At 38.7% G+C, this 14264-nt stretch overlaps 1 protein-coding gene across 2 annotated transcripts; it reads left to right on the forward strand.

Moving 5' to 3' along the window:
• On the forward strand, positions 1-3667 carry LOC104894269 (hypothetical protein). 2 transcript variants are annotated; one of them, XM_010680455.4, is made up of 3 exons: positions 1-308; positions 770-2770; positions 3118-3667. In XM_010680455.4, exons 2-3 carry the CDS (start codon positions 831-833, stop codon positions 3326-3328), a joined length of 2151 nt encoding a protein of 716 aa, XP_010678757.2. In that variant the 5' UTR covers positions 1-308; positions 770-830; the 3' UTR covers positions 3329-3667. The 2 variants fall into 2 exon arrangements, with proteins under 2 accessions (XP_010678757.2, XP_010678758.2); XM_010680456.4 differs by having other exon boundaries at positions 803-2770.
• The last annotated feature ends 10597 nt before the right edge of the window (positions 3668-14264 follow it).

The following is a 14264-nucleotide window of genomic DNA, read 5'->3' on the forward strand; positions in this document are numbered from 1 at the left end:
AACTGAGCGGCGGTTGTAGGGAATTCAAAGAAGTGAGTGGGTTGGGGGAGAAGTCCACTTCTCTTACCTCTGACATTCCAACTTCTCTCTCTTCACATTCCCCATTTTGCCCTCTCTCTTTCTCCCTATATTCTCTCTCTTTCGTCTTCAGTTATTCTGTAAAACCTTCAGTTTTTTTCTTCTTCTTCTTATATTCTTCCAATTTCCCACTATATATTTGTCTCTTTTCTCTCACTTCTTCTCTCAACTATCTTCAAAAAAGTTACATTAACCACTCACATTATCTTCTTTAATGGTTAATTTCTGAGGTATGGATTTATTTATATGTTTTTTAGTTAGTTGCATCAGTTTTTTTCTTTTGACTTGAGTCAATAAATCATTGCATTTTTCTCCATCTTTCTCACATTGCTTCCTTTTGATTAGTTTGTTTAATTAAAATATTTGAACCCATTTGTTAATTTGTCCAAAAATTGGGTCTTTTTATATATATTTTATATCTTCTTTTTGCAATTTATGTTATTTTGTGTAGTACTATAGATCTGTTATGTGATTAATTGAAGTGGGCATTGTTTTGTTTTTCTCGTCGGTGCTGTATGCTTTAGTCTGTAAGGTGTTTGTGTTAATGCGTGAACTAATTTTTGCTTGGATCTGTTTGTAATAATTTTGACATTAAATTGATTGGTAGTTGAAGTAGTTGATGTTTTTTCTTGTTGGGTGATTCTGATTTATGTTTATTATGTTTTTGGTTAAATTTTTGTGGAAACTGCAGATTGTATAGCTTTCTAATTGAAGTAATTTGCAGTTAAAAGTTTACTGTAAAGTTTATAAAGATGCCTGGAGTTGTTGTGGAAGGAGTAAATGAAGATGGGTTAGAAGTAAATTTAACACCTGGTAAGGAAAATTCTGTTCAGAATATGAGGTCTCCGAAAAGTACATTGAGCCCTCAAAGTCCTAGGAGTATTGAAGAGGAAGAAGTTCTTATGGATGGAGCTGTTAACACTTCAATTGAGCAACTTTATGATAATGTGTGTGAGATGGAGAGTTCAGATCAGTCGCCTTCAAGGCAAAGTTATCTGTCTGAGGATGATAACGAGTCTCGAATTGATTCAGAGTTGAGACATCTTGTGGGTGGTGGAATGAGGGAAGTGGAGATTATGGAAGAGGAGGTTGCAGAGGAGGATATTCATGGTGATTCTGATAAGAGAGAGAATGATTCTGCTGGTGAAACTTCTGGTATGGTAGAAAAGACTCGATCTTCCAGCTCAAAATCTGCGTCTTCAGGGAATTCCAAGAAGGCTTCTAATTTGCAGCTGGAACTTGAGGAATGCATAAAGTCAAGTCCAGAGAAGAAGGCTGAGAAACAGAATGGCAAAATTCCAAAGAAAAAGCCAACCCCTCCTAAGAAGCAGAGGAATTTCCCACTTGCAGGACCTGATTCTGCCTTGGATAACCCAGATATCGGACCCTTTTTGCTAAAGCAAGCTAGGGATTTGATCGCTTCGGGAGATAATCTCCCCAAGGCTCTTGATTTTGCACTACGAGCCTCAAAATCGTTTGAAATATGTGCTGACGGGAAACCCAGTTTAGAATTGGTCATGTCTTTACATGTTGTAGCAGCTGTATACTGTAGCCTTGGCCAGTATGATGAGGCGATCCCAGTTCTTCAGCGCTCCATTGAGATACCCTCTATTGAGGATGGCGACAATCATGCTCTAGCTAAATTTGCAGGCAATATGCAACTTGGTGATACTTATGCAATGGTTGGACAACTTGAGAATTCTATATCATGCTATACAAAAGGTCTGGAAATACAGACTCAAGTTCTAGGTGACAAAGATCCTCGAGTTGGTGAAACATGCAGGTATCTTGCTGAAGCCCATGTCCAAGCTATGCAATTTGATGAGGCTGAGAAGCTTTGTCAGTTAGGACTCGATATCCATAGGGAGACTGGATCACCAGCTTCTCTTGAAGAGGCAGCAGATAGAAGGCTTATGGGTCTCATTTACGAAACAAAGGGTGACCATGAAAAAGCTCTGGAGCACTTAGTATTAGCTAGTATGGCAATGGTAGCCAATGGTCAAGAAAAAGAGGTGGCATCCGTTGATTGCAGCATTGGAGATACATACTTGTCTCTCTCACGGTATGATGAAGCTATATTTGCATATGAGAAAGCATTAACGAGTTTCAAGGCAACCAAAGGAGAGAACCATCCAGCTATTGCTTCAGTATTCGTTCGTCTTGCTGATTTATATAATAAGACAGGTAAGCTCAGAGAGTCTAAGTCATACTGTGAAAATGCTCTACGCATCTATAGCAAGCCCATTCCCGGAATCCCTCAGGAGGAAATTGCAAGTGGGTTCACTGATGTTTCTGCCATTTATGAGTCCATGAATGAGCTTGATCAGGCAATCAAGCTGCTGCAAAAGGCTCTGAAAATTTACGGTGATACCCCTGGACAGCAAAGCACAGTTGCAGGGATTGAAGCACAGATGGGAGTCATGTACTATATGCTTGAAAAATATACTGAATCTTACAATTCTTTCAAGAGTGCTGTTACTAAGCTCCGTGCTAGTGGGGAGAAGAAGTCTGCCTTCTTCGGAATAGCTCTTAATCAAATGGGGCTTACTTGTGTCCAGCGTTATGCCATCAATGAGGCAGCAGAGTTATTCGAAGAAGCCAGGAGCATTCTGGAACAAGAATATGGTCCATACCACCCTGATACTCTTGGTGTATATAGTAATCTTGCTGGAACATATGATGCAATTGGCAGGTATTAAGCCTGTTTCTCATATTTCTTATACTAAGTGCTCTACTTATCTATAAGGAACTTTGAAAACTTATCTTGCAAAGATATTGCAAATCATTAACATTTTTGCTGACTATGATTGTGTTCTCTTCACCTGAATTTTGCTGCACTTATCTGAACTTAACTTATCGGAACTTATGTGTCCTGAATTTTTTATAAATTATATTTTTTAATGCGAAAAGAATGCACCCTATTTCTGAAAGGTACTGTGGTATTTGTTTAGGAGATACCATGTTATACTATCGCAAATCGCAATCATATGTACTAATTATAATTCATTGCCAAAATTTTTGCCCTTGGTTATGTTACAGGTTGGATGAGGCCATAGCATTATTGGAATATGTTGTTGGAATGAGAGAGGAGAAGTTGGGAACAGCAAATCCTGATGTGGATGATGAAAAGAGGAGGTTAGCTGAGCTGCTAAAAGAAGCTGGCAAAGTTCGCAACAGAAAAGCTAGATCTTTGGAAAACCTTCTTGATTCAAACTTTCAACATATAAATGATAATGGTATTAAGGTATGAAAAAGTATAGGTTTTATTTATAATAAAGCAAAAGAGTAAAAGAAAAAGGCGGTATCGAAAAATCATTAGATTCTTATTGTGGGGGTTAATGAAATAAGATGTTGAGTAGGTTTTGGTTGTGATATTGATTCTTATATCATTCTTATTGTCTAAAGGTGTTTTATCTTCTATTAGATTCTGTTATCATACTTTGTATAAATGCCAGTTCTTTTGTACCTTTGTATCTTTGAAATGCTTAAAGAAGTGCTATACAAGCAATTTGTACGTATGATCCAGAAAATGTTCCATGTTGTATCGTAGTGATTCAGATAAATTGTGAGTACTTTTCTTACTTATCTAGTGAATTGAGTCTGGTTCTATGTTTACGGTCGAAAAAGAAAAGAACACATTATTTTAAGAAGAAGAAAGCAGGACTGTGCTGTATCTATGGACTATAATATGGTTGTTTTGTAATAGAAGATTGATTGGCATATCTCAAACTAGATGATGTAACTAAAGCAGATAAAAGGGTGATTTTATCTCCTCTGCTCCTTTTGCGTTATTTTCGGTTGTTCTTCACAATTTCTGGTATAAATATCTTTAATTATGTAGTCGTATCAATCATAGAAAAAAGTTTATATTTTCTATAACACATTTAAATATAACTAACAATATCTCACATGGCAATGGTTTTTTTTTTTCACCTTTAATGATTAGTGAAAATTAATGGTCCATATCGGACTTATTATTATTATTTTTAAGTTGGACTTGTTAATTAATTTCTTAAAGACCATTTCAAAACCTGTGGATTGATGCGTTGTACACTTTTAAATTAGTTTAAGAAATCTTGGTAACGAGAGGCTATTTGGCTAAATTTTACGAAATTTTTGTCTCGTGACGCCGTGTTTTAGGTAATACATATCCATGAGATGATGAGATATGGTAGAAGTAGAAGAGTGGGACTAATTAGGAGTATTAGTTTCTTTGTCATTAGGGCCTACTGCTGGTCTGGTATATTGAGTATTGACAGTTAGACAAACTGGTGCTGTCAGACAGTTGCCTTCACTTAATGCTAACTCTTCTCTCGTGTTTCCAGTGATTGGCATATTTGTCCAACTAGCATATACTTATAATTCTGCAAGCTTCGTTGCACGTCAAAGCAATTGTTTTTTCAAAATTTGATTTTGAAATCATATATATTACTGTGCAATGGGGTATCCACTCACTATCCATAAATTGTTACAGTATCAACTGGTTAATCGTAAAGTACCGGTTCCCCCTACCTGTGACATCTGCACTCATGAACCTGAAACTCTTCAGCACCTTTTCAAAGATTGTTCTCTCACTGTTCAAGCTTGGCAGCTCTGCCCTTTCCCTCTTCACAACCCACATAGCACCCCTCTCTCCTGCTCGGATTGGGTGGCTACACAAATCCTGCTTCTTCATAGCGAGGATGGACTTCATAGTCCGAACCTTAAGCAGTTCATTTGGACTCTTTGGAGCATCTGGCTTCACAGGAATGAGCGCATTTTTCGCCAGATTGATCCTGATGTTAGTCGCATTACGCATCAGATTAGGGATCTCATGGACTTGGATACCCATCTGAGCTCTTTGCCTTGTTTCAATAATTTAAGGTTCCTTCACCCACCGGAATCTTCCCTCCGGTCACCCCCGGGGTTTCTTGGGGTCCATCTAGGTACCTCACAAGGTTTCTCTCCACAATGTTTGATCGCTTTTGATGCTGCCTGGCAGAAAGATACGGGGGTAATGGGCGGTGCCTGGACCCTACATAGGCCTGCGGTTCCTTTACAGGCAATTGCCACTGGTGGTGGGCGATATGGTCTCGCTACCTCAGCACTTCACGCTGAGTGCCAGACCTTGCTGCATGCTTTAAAATGGGCAAGGCACAACCACCTAACCTCAACCACCTTCTTAACGGATTGCTCCAACTTAATTACCGCGCTGCAATCTCCCATGGCTACACCATCCACGATCTTATGGACTATCAATGCAATTAAAGAAATTGCAACAACTTTCCCATGGTGTTTTATTTTAAAGGTGAATCGCCAACAAGTTCAGGCTGCCCATGATGTGGCTCAACTATGTGCTCGAACTTGTTCGCAATTCACCACAGCTTATTTAGATTTTCATTAAGCCTTTGCTTTTGTCCTTCCACCTTTGTCAAAAAAAAAAAAAAAAAAAAAAACTGATAAAGGAGCAGTTTCCCACCTTTATGAGTTATCAGTTTTAGAGGTAGGCAAAAATCCAAAAAACAACATAAAACACGGTCCGCGCCTGCTGGAGGCACGAACCCGGCTTGCAGGCCCGTGGGCCTGGGCCAAGTCGTGGACAAAATCTAGAAATTTCAGGCCCGGCATGACACATCCTGCTACTCACGGGCTTGGACCTAGCCTGGCCCGTCATTTCCCCAAGCCTGCGGGCCGAGCTCGTAAACAGGCTCGGCCCATGTCCAGGTCTAGTTATCAACTATAAATAGTATTGTCGTGTATTCTTCCGTTTTCTTCTAACTTGCAACATTTTAAATATGATACAAGAATTTAGAAGAAAAGGAAAAAGAGAGAGATAAAAAAACAAAGACCTCTACGAGTCTACGCAAAAAGAGATATATTGCCATTTGAGATATATGTTGCCAAAAATGGCGTAAGTAAAAGAAACGGGGAAATATATCCTAATCTTTTCAGCTTTGAATACCTACTACCTAGTCTAACAAATTACTAATAGAAATTTCAAGGATTGGCATACCATCAAAGATTAACATCATGCTATAAATGCAAGAATTTGGATTGGGTGGAATCCAATAAATGTTGATGTAAAATTGTGTAGAATATTTTTTGGCTACAACATTGAGGTGTCGTGTTGATAAGGGAGCTCTAGATTTTTTTTTTTATATCGCATCATAACTCAAGCTAATAAGCCTAATTCCTTTGTGGTGATTTCTAATTTGTTTTGCTTCTTTACAGTTAAGGGTAAGATTCCCCTCAAATAAAAGGTAGATTGATGTAGGATCCTTTGTATTAAACTCTAAAATCTGAAATTTATTGTTTGTGTTTGGGCTCAATAAATGACTAGCTCAATACCTTCACAAAGTCATCATAATCATTAGAAAATAATAATAATAATAATAATAATAATAATAATAATAATAATAATAATAATAATTACTATTATTATAGTTATTTTTATTTGACCCACAGCTGCCACCTGTTCATATAATAATAATAAAATTATTTTTGAGACGTGATATCATCAATATCTTGCCATTGTGGAGGATTTGGATAAGCTCCAATGATTCAGCATAATAATAATCATCCATCACCGAAACACGAATCCAAGAACTCATCACCCCGTACTCCTTTATCACCCAAATTTCAAGACTGCTACTATATGTGCATATACTGGAGGCTCCAACACAAAGTAATCCATCTAACAAGATAAAGAAGCTAACACCCATGACCCACTCTCCGTTGTAGGGTGTAGGAAAGAACTCGAAAACCTCTGTATCGATGTCGAACCTTGAGATTGAATTTCCATAACTTTTTAGCCAATGGAAAGAATCATTCGCCAAAACTGGAGCACTTAATTACATTATAAAAACCATCATGATCATCATATACACCAATTTGCTACTACCTAATATAGTTAAGACCTCAAGAACTCAATAATTTGAAAATATATTTCTTGTAAACCTAACCACTTTGTACAGCCCCGACTTCTGGCTATAACCCCGCCCATATTTTGGTTCCATTATTCTTATTAGAGATGGTTCGTCATACTCGAAAGCAGTGTAACAACGACGTGTCACGGGATTTATGAGAAGCAAAGACTCGCAAAGACGACCAATAGTACTATCATCACTCTTATTACATACTTAACAAGAAGAACACCGTTGCAAGAACACAAAATGTGCAAATTTGACATTATTATTCTAGAGTCTTTGTTATTATTTAGTACAAGACAATTCATGTCAAGCTTATGAGTAAAGACACGAGTGTTATTTTTCCTCTTGTATTCTATGAGATAGGAGATATTAGGATTGCCATATAAACCTATGAAAGTGCATGGATAAGTTATGTTATTATTGTGACGGCGTTGGAATAGCTTAGCAAAGTGAGGGGTCTTGACAATACGTAAACTCGACATTAACACCAGTAATACTGCGTAATTAATGATGAAGGACAGGAACATTGAAGTATAGTATAAACAGGTAACCTACTTATAATTCCCATTAAGATTTCAGTAGGTAGCACACCAGAAGATTTTATCTTCCTCTTCATCATTCTAACTAGTTGCGCCATTATAGATTATAGTTGAAGCTCTTCTTAGTAAGAGTGAAAACTGAGAAGTTGAAAATTGAGAAAGACGAGAATTGGTGTGTGTTTTTCTGACAAAGGATAGCTAGCAAAACAAAACAGGAAACCAAGAAACATAATATCTAAAGCCTATCATCTCTACTTGCCTTAATAGCAAGTATATGGACTTTCCCGATTTTTCCTTGCTAGCCATCTCTTCATCCAAAAAGAAACGCTCTTCGTTACTTTTATTAAAAACAATATTGTTCCTTAATAACCAGATGCTCCATAGTATGGCCATGAATTCAGCAATTCTTGTGTCATCTTCTTGGTTGTTATGCATAAAGTACCATAGCCATCCTCGAGAGTCGAGACCAAGAGGAAATTTTGCATTGCCTTGGCATAGTTGCATTGATCCCAAGATTCGAGGATTTCCATTTTCTCATTGAAATTTCACAATATATGAAAATGGGCCTGGGTAACCCAACAAGGAGGAGGAGAGTTTAGCCGGTTCCATCCTAAAACCAATTGGTGATAGGAGGAGTAAGTCCTCATCTTATAAAGTGTCCTCTTAGGGGCTGGACATCCTGTCGAGGTAAACCCTTATCCAGTTGCTTGATTAGAAGCCCAGTTTAGAAGAGATCCACAATTCGGGCTCTGATACCATGTTAATTTTTAGATTTATATGAAAATGGGCCTGGGTAACCCAATAAGGAGGAGGAAAGTTTAGCCCACTTACAAGCTAGGAGGTTCCATCCTAAAACCAATTGGTGATAGGAGGAGTAACTCCTCATCTTATAAAGTGGTTTATTCTCTCCTCTTTCTCCAATGTGGACACTCACAAGTGAACTTTCAATGGGTTTCAACAAAATTGTATCAGATTCTTCATGTTTCCAACAAAGTGGGAAAAGAATATCGCTTATTATTATTATTATTATCATTATTTATTTTTATATCAATACTATTAAGTATTATTATTATTATTATTATTATTATTATTATTATTATTATTATTATATTATTATTATTATTATTATTATATTATTATTATTATTATTATTATTATTATTATTATTATTATTATTATTATTATTATTATTATTGTTTCTATATATTATTTTGTTTATTATAGCTTTACTCATTAATATTAGGAGGAACATGGTTTAGGTCAAAACACAAATAAACCCACGTTTTTTAGCCCATAAACCAATCAAATTGCGTAAAAACAGTTTATAATGCCATTTTCGCGATCCGATCCAATCATTATTTTTATTACTAAGTATTATTATATTATTAAATCTAATTATTAAAATAGTAACTAGTTATTAGGCCCGGGCTATGCTCCGGGTAAGAAAATTTTCATTTATTAATATTGTACTTTGATATGATATCACTAAATACAACTTGGTCTAGTGGTTAAAACTTTAGTACATGAACTTGAGGTCACGGGATCAAAACCTATACTATGCATCAGGTATTAATATATTAATACAAATAATATAAAATTATTATTATTAATTATCATTATTATCATTAATTATTATTATTAATTTATGATTATTAATATTATATATTTATAACTATCATTTAAAAATATCCAAAATACTATTATTATTATTATTATTATTCATTATTATTACTTATCATTATAATTATTATTTAATATTCATATTATTATTGTTTAAATATTATTTATATATTTATTACATTCAATTATATTTATAACATTCAATTTAGTTCAATTCAATTCAATTCAAATCAGTTCAGTTCAATTCAATTCAGTTCAGATCAGTTCAGCTGTTTTATGCCGAAGAGAACATGCCCTAAGAACTTTTTAGAAAATTGGTGTTATTTGAGTTATTATAGTAGCATATGGTACCCTGAGTAAACCAAACAAGAATAGGTTTAGAAAACAACGTAACTATCCTTAACACCATATACTAACAAACAAATAAAAAAAAGTGTCGTGAGGTTAATAAAAGTCTCTCTCTAGGGCGAAACTAGGGTTTGAGTAGGAGTCTCGGGTGTCCAGCGTTGTTAATCCCCTTTGGGATTTGGATTAGCCTCTATGGCTGATCAATTGATTGAACGAGTGTTGAGTATGAAAATTACAGCGGAAGAAGAGGGTATAATCGAACTGGGAGGAATTACGGAGGAGTCGACGGACACGTCGATGAGTATGGCGGTTGTGGGGAAGGTAGTTACTGTGCGATCGTATAATTTCGACGCATTAAAACGAACGATGAACCAAATTTGGACTTTAACAAAAGAGGCACTTTTTCGGCAAATTGAGAATGGATTGTTTGTTATACAATTTGCCGCAGGTAAAGACAAGAAGAAAGTCATGGAGGGCAGACCATGGACTTTTGACAATAACCTTATCTTACTAGAGGAGATTGATGGGAGCAGCCAACCATCAAATATACCAATGCAATGGTGTCCGTTTTGGCTACGATTGTATAACCTTCCGATGAACAGCAGATCTGAGCAGGCGGTTAGGGCAATTGGAGGATGTATTGGGGAGGTGCTTGAGGTGGAATCCGATGGGATAGTGTGGGATACGTCTGCCAGGCTAAAGGTGAGGCTTGATGTTTCGAAACCGCTTCGCCGCGTTCAAAAAATAAAGGCGAAAGGAGGGGAAGTTTCCATGATAGAGATTAAGTACGAAAGACTTCCTACATTCTGTTATGAGTGTGGGGTTATAGGGCATATTGAACGAGATTGTCAGGTGGATCGAGACGAAGGGGATGAAGATACTAAACAGTGGGGGACGTGGCTGAGAGCGTCTCCTCGAAGGGGCAGAATCAAGTTAATGGAGGAGACAAAGGCTTTCCTCCGTAGTAACCGTAAATTAAATTTTGATGGCCCGCTGCATAGTGGATGGATGAAAGGTGATGGAAGAAGAGTGGAGGATACGAGGGGAAGGGAGACTATAACAAGGGAAGATGGGGTTAGGGGATGTGCTAGCGTAGAAGTGGAAGGGGAGAGAATCACTACTGGGAATAATGAGTGGGTGGTACAATCCAACCCAGGTGCTCAAAGTATTGCGGTAAAGAATGCAGAGGAAGGCATTCAAAGTGGTGAGTCAGGCCTGCAAGTAGGCAGCATGTATGGGAAAGCTATGGGGGAGTGTGGTGATAGTGAGTATAAGGAACCCCAGGTGGGGGAAGGAGAGGCAGGTAGGAAGGTTAAGGAGAGTTATGGAAAGGCGAACGGGGAGGTGGCGAGTGTAGGAGGGGGGTTGGAGAGTCTGAGGACGATAGCGGGAGAGGAAAGTGGAAGGAGTGTTGTGATTACCAACCTTGATACCCAAATGGAGGAACTAAGCGAGACAGTTAAGAAGGAGGGAAAGAAATGGAAAAGAGTGGCCAGGGAGCAAGCTGGGGTGAAAGGCAACGGGAGTATTGAGAAGCATGATGGAAAGGCGAAGCAGAGGGAGAGAGATAAGTTGGCTGATGAGGAGGAAATGGTGAAGAAACGTATTGTAGCTGCTGCTGAGGTTGTTGTGGCGGGCCCCACCCCCTGGGCCCTCGGTGAGCAATGATGTACACCCTCTCATGGAATTGTAGGGGCTTGGGGAATGCTCCTGCAAAAAATGTGTTAAAACGCATTGTTCTTCTTGAACATCCCCAGCTAGTGTTTTTATCTGAGACTCGGCTAAAAGCACATGAAATGGAGAGTATTAAACAAAAAATAAGGCGAAAAAATATGCTAGCAGTGGATTGCATGGGTGAGGGGAGACGCAGGAGGGGTGGCGTGGCTTTGTTATGGGGGGAGGATCTGGAGGTTGATATTCAAACATTCTCGCTGAATCATATTGATGCGTATATTAAGTCTGATGAGCAAGGGTGGTGGAGATTCACGGGGGTGTATGGCTACCAAGAGGAGGAGCAAAAATTTAAAACGGGTCTTTTATTTGACCAACTTTGTAAGGACCCGAATGAGCCTTGGTTGTGTGGGGGGGATTTCAATATGATGATGATGTCCCATGAGAAGCAAGGAGGTAATGAGTTTCGGGTTAACGAGGCTGAAATTCTTCGTAAAGTGGTTAGAGAGTGTAACTTTGAGGATTTGGGTTATATTGGTCATGATTTCACATGGACAAATAATAGAGGAGGGGAGGATAATATTCAAGAGCGGCTAGACAGATTTTTTGCTACCCCGGCTTGGCGGCAAAAGTTTCCTGGCTCGTATGTCACGCACCTTGCTAAGCGTAAATCTGACCATCTCCCCCTTATTCTGTGCGCCAGAGGGAATATTGACGCCAACACACAACGAAAGAAGTGTAGAATATTCAGATTTGAAGAAATGTGGCTGAGAGATGAGCATTGTGAAGAGGTGATTAGTTCTGCGTGGAGTGGATGCCAGGAGTTAGGTGCTAAAATGGGTCAAACGTCGAGTAAACTGAGCGCTTGGGGGCGGAGGAAGTTCGGGGATTTTTTGAAAGAATTGAAGGAATGCAGGACGAAAATGGAACATCTCATGACCGAAGTGCAGATAGATGATATAATCGCACAAATGAAAGCTCTAGATTGTAGGATGGATGAGTTAGAGAGTAGAGAGGAGATGTACTGGAAACAGCGTAGCAGACAAAATTGGCTCCAACATGGTGATAAAAATACTACGTTTTTTCATACGAAGGCAAAACAACGAGAAGCTCGTAATAAAATTGTTAATCTAAAAGATGCGGCTGGGCGTGAGTATAAGGACGAAGATCAGATTACAGAGCTCCTGACCACTTTTTTCGAGGAGCTTTTCACTACGAGTGGCAATGTTGAAGTTGAAAATGTGATTGATAAAGTGGATGCTCGAGTTTCGGCTGAGCAGGTAGCACAGTTGGCGGCTCCTTTCACGGGAGCGGAGGTGTATGATGCACTATTTCAGATGCATCCGACGAAGGCGCCAGGCCCTGATGGTATGTCTGCACTCTTTTTTCAAAAATTTTGGCATATTGTTGGCAAAGATGTGGTGGAGAAAGTGTTAGATATTCTGAATAATAATGGTGAAATTGGCTCTATAAATCAGACTTACATTGTGCTTATCCCCAAAAAGAAAAATTGTGAGTCCCCTGTTGATTTTAGACCAATTAGCCTATGTAACGTGATTTATAAGATGGTTTCTAAAGTGTTGGCAAATCGATTGAAGTTTATCTTGCCTACAATAATTAATGAGTCTCAGAGTGGTTTTGTGCCTGGTAGATTAATCACGGATAATGTGCTGGTGGCTTATGAATGTTTCCATTATCTGCGGAAAAAACAAAAAGGGAAGAAAGGTTTTTTGGGGCTCAAACTGGATATGAGCAAAGCATATGACAGGGTGGAGTGGACCTTTTTAGAGAAGATGATGCTGAAATTCGGTTTCCCGGAAAGGTATGTGCATAATATTATGAGATGTGTTAATTCGGCCTCTTTTAAGGTCTTAGTCAATGGTCAACCTTCGAGGGAATTTGTGTCTAGTCGGGGACTCCGTCAGGGAGATCCGCTATCTCCGTTCTTGTTTATCATGTGCGCTGAAGGATTGTCGGCACTACTTCGTGATGCGGAAAAAAGAGGAGCGATCCATGGTATTAAAATTGCTAGGCAGATTGACCCCATATCTCATTTATTTTTTGCTGATGATAGTCTACTGTTTGTGCGCGCTAGTGAAGATGAGGTGGAAAATGTGATGGATATTCTTACTACCTATGAAGCTGCTTCAGGGCAGAAACTGAATATGGACAAGTCCGAGATGTCTTTTAGCCGAAACATTGATCTTGAAAAGAGAAACATGCTTCAGATGAAGTTAACATTTAAGGCTGTAGAAGGACATGACAAGTATCTTGGTCTGCCGACATATATTGGTAGCTCAAAGAAACAAGTATTCCAAGTTATTCAGGATCGTATCTGGAAAAAGCTGAAAGGGTGGAAAGAAAAATATCTTTCTCAGGCGGGTAGAGAGGTCCTTATTAAATCGATCGCTCAAGCCATCCCTACATATGCCATGCAATGTTTCTCACTACCGAAGAGCATATTATATGATGTAGAAAAGGTATGCCGGAATTTCTTTTGGGGTCAGAAAGGGGAGGAAAGGAAGACGTGCTGGGTGGCATGGGAGAAGCTATATGGCTCGAAAAAAGAAGGGGGCATGGGGTTCCGAAATATGCAGATTTTTAATCAAGCTATGTTGGCAAAACAAGCGTGGAGAGTGATGAACCAAAGTGAAACCCTTATGGCAAGGGTGTTGAAAGGGAAATATTTCCCGAAATGTTCCTTCTGGGAGGCCAAGGTCAGTAACAACATGAGTTATACGTGGAGGTCGATCTTAGGAGCGAGGGAGGTTATAGCGAAGGGTGCACGAAGGATTATAGGAAATGGTGTAAATATTAATATTTGGCATGATCCTTGGGTTACGAATCTCCCTGGGGGGAGGGTGGCTTCGGTTCCGGGGGAAAATTTGGAGTGCCCACAAGTGGTAAGAGAATTGTGGTATAATAGAGAGTGGAATTCGGAGTTGATAGAGACCCTCTTCTCGCATAGAGAAGTTACCGCCATTAAAGGTATGCAGGTACCTTTGTTTGACAATGAGGATAAATGGATGTGGAAGTATTCAAGGGACGGTGAGTATTCTGTGAGGAGCGCATATTATATGTTGTTGAAGGAGGAGAAGGA

The sequence above is a fragment of the Beta vulgaris genome, chromosome 5 (assembly GCF_026745355.1).
Source record: "Beta vulgaris subsp. vulgaris cultivar EL10 chromosome 5, EL10.2, whole genome shotgun sequence".
Taxonomy (NCBI): Eukaryota; Viridiplantae; Streptophyta; class Magnoliopsida; order Caryophyllales; family Amaranthaceae; genus Beta; species Beta vulgaris.